Consider the following 2,500-nt stretch of genomic DNA (forward strand, 5'->3'; position numbering starts at 1 on the left):
CTGGATGATGTAGGTGCCAAACAGAACATAGTCTCCCACCTGTAAAAGTCAAAACAAGTTTTTACTAATATAGTTCATCCTGAATAAAAAGGAAAGATTTCAGTAAGAACATCAAAGTGTATGTGAGTGCAGTACATCAAGAAACGTACTCAGTTAAAGGAGCAGTATGTAACTCTGCCCCCTGGTGTTTAAAATGAGTACTGCAGTCTAAACTCTAATCATCACAGAGAGCTGTCTCCCCCCTCCTCTCACACAGCTCTGCATGTGGTGGACACTGTAGCTTCAGTGTTTAGGCAGCTCTGCATGTGATGGACACTGTAGCTTCAGTGTTTAGCCAGCTCTGTATGTGGTGGACACTGTAGCTTCAGTGTTTAGGCCAGCTCTGTATGTGGTGGACACTGTAGCTTCAGTGTTTAGCCAGCTCTGTATGTGGTGGACACTGTAGCTTCAGTGTTTAGCCAGCTCGGCATGTGGTGGACACTGTAGCTTCAGTGTTTAGCCAGCTCTGTATGTGGTGGACACTGTAGCTTCAGTGTTTAGCCAGCTCTGTATGTGGTGGACACTGTAGCTTCAGTGTTTAGCCAGCTCTGCATGTGGTGGACACTGTAGCTTCAGTGTTTAGCCAGCTCGGCATGTAGAGACACTGTAGCTTCAGTATTTAGCCAGCTCTGCATGTGGTGGACACTGTAGCTTCAGTGTTTAGCCAGCTCTGCATGTGGTGGACACTGTAGCTTCAGTGTTTAGCCAGCTCTGCATGGGTCTGTAAACTTTGTTCTAGACCTCGAACCTGTCTGACTGATCAGAGAGGAAGCTCACTTGATCATCTCACTGATTGGAGCTTTAAATTACACCTGTAGACATGACTGTGTATTTCCTTCTGATGTTTGAGTCTCCAGTCATACCTGGAACTGCCCCTCAGAGACCAGGTGAGCACAGAGCAGAGATCCGGCGAGCAGTCCTGATCCGATGATGACGTTCTGTGTTTGATTCAGCAGAGCCAGAGAGGCCGAGCTCTTCCACTCACAAAACTGCACAAACATCAACAGCACATCAAACAAAAGCATAGGAACCATCCTCTCCTCTCTTAGGTCGACACAAAAACACAAGCTTACCTGATATTTCAGAATGGCCTCCTCAAAGCAGCGGACTTCATAATCCTCTGCTCCGTAGTATTTGACCTGTGGAAATACATTTAACACAGAAACCATGCTAGAAATCTGTGAAACATCGGGAAGATCACAAACATCCCAGACAAACTCCACCTGTGAGCCGTATGTGGTAACTCCCTGAAATCACTTAAACTCTTCATAAACAGAGATGGGCAGTTACTTTTAAATAAACAAGCAGTAAAACTAGCAGGACACGTGGAGTACCGTCTCAAAGTTGAGCAAAGAGTCCACAGCTCGAGACTTGGCCTGGTTGTCTTGCTCGTTCATCTCTCTCCTGTATTTGGTCCTCCACTCTGTGATCAGGACGGTGCAGGCTGCAGACAGACAGTTAGCATCAACGAGGATGTTGCTAATCGATCACTAAGTAAAATCATCATGAGCCCCAAACCAATCATATCCTGTTGTCTAGAGTCCAGGGATCAACACATAAACAGCAGCGTTGCAGCTAATCTATGACTCAAACTTACACTTTTACAGTTTCTTCTCTTGAGTGCAAAGAGAGATGATCTCAGCACTGGGGATTTTTCTTAAAGGTCACATGACCTCCTCCTCCTCTTCAAGTGAAATCAGTGTCCTCGCTCCTCTTCATCATGTGTGTGAAGTGTGTTGTTGTAAATCCACTCTGATCCTGTATTTGATCATGTCTATAAACCCCTCTATTTCAGCCCTGCTCAGAACAGGCTGTTTCTGTGTCTGCAGCTTTAAATATGTAAATGAGCTGTGTCTGACCACGCCCCCTCTCTGGAAGGGCTCGGGTGTACTCGCTGCTTTCTGGCTCCATGTCCTATTGTTTACGGTGAGAAGGCAGACTCAGAGGGCAGAACAAACACCTAGCTGTGGGAGTGTCACCCACTTGGGGGAGGGGCTACTGCCCTTTGTGATGTCATGAAGGGAAATACTTGTAACGACTCCAGACGAATCATTTAGATGTTTATCTGTCATTCTTATCCAAACACCGGTGGTTAGCTTGTGCTGGCGTGTGTTAGCTTACAGTGTAGCTACAATCAGTACGTCCTGCAGGGAGCGAGAGAGGGGGAGGGGCCAGACATTTCTACTGACTCCGCCTTTAAAGAAAACACACACATTGACTCACTGAGGTAGAGGAGCATGCAGGTGAAAACGATGAGTCCAAACCAGATGTTGAAGTAGGAGACGAAGTAGATGATGGCGATGATGATGTCACAGATGGTGGGAAGGATGCTGAACAGGATGTAGCTACACACACACACACACACACACACACACACACACACACACACACACACACACACATAATGTCGACTTTTTCTTCTCCCCTATAAGTGTGTTCTTTTTCAATCATGGCTCCTCCC

General features: G+C 46.4%; 1 protein-coding gene across 1 annotated transcript in view; it reads right to left on the reverse strand.

The window, feature by feature from the left end:
- Nucleotides 1–3: 3 nt before the first annotated feature.
- LOC306819133 (ATP-binding cassette sub-family B member 6-like) overlaps nucleotides 4–2,500 on the reverse strand; it is a gene marked incomplete at both ends in the record, with an annotated part of 8,501 nt that continues 6,004 nt past the window's right edge. Inside the window, 5 exons of the mRNA XM_079372896.1 lie at nucleotides 4–39; nucleotides 903–1,028; nucleotides 1,113–1,178; nucleotides 1,374–1,483; nucleotides 2,263–2,384. Coding sequence (XP_079229022.1) covers nucleotides 4–39; nucleotides 903–1,028; nucleotides 1,113–1,178; nucleotides 1,374–1,483; nucleotides 2,263–2,384 — 460 coding nt within the window. The remainder of the gene's footprint in view (nucleotides 40–902; nucleotides 1,029–1,112; nucleotides 1,179–1,373; nucleotides 1,484–2,262; nucleotides 2,385–2,500) is intronic.

Source organism: Symphodus melops (genome assembly GCF_947650265.1).
Source record: "Symphodus melops genome assembly, contig: scaffold_255, whole genome shotgun sequence".
NCBI classification, from domain to species: Eukaryota; Metazoa; Chordata; class Actinopteri; order Labriformes; family Labridae; genus Symphodus; species Symphodus melops.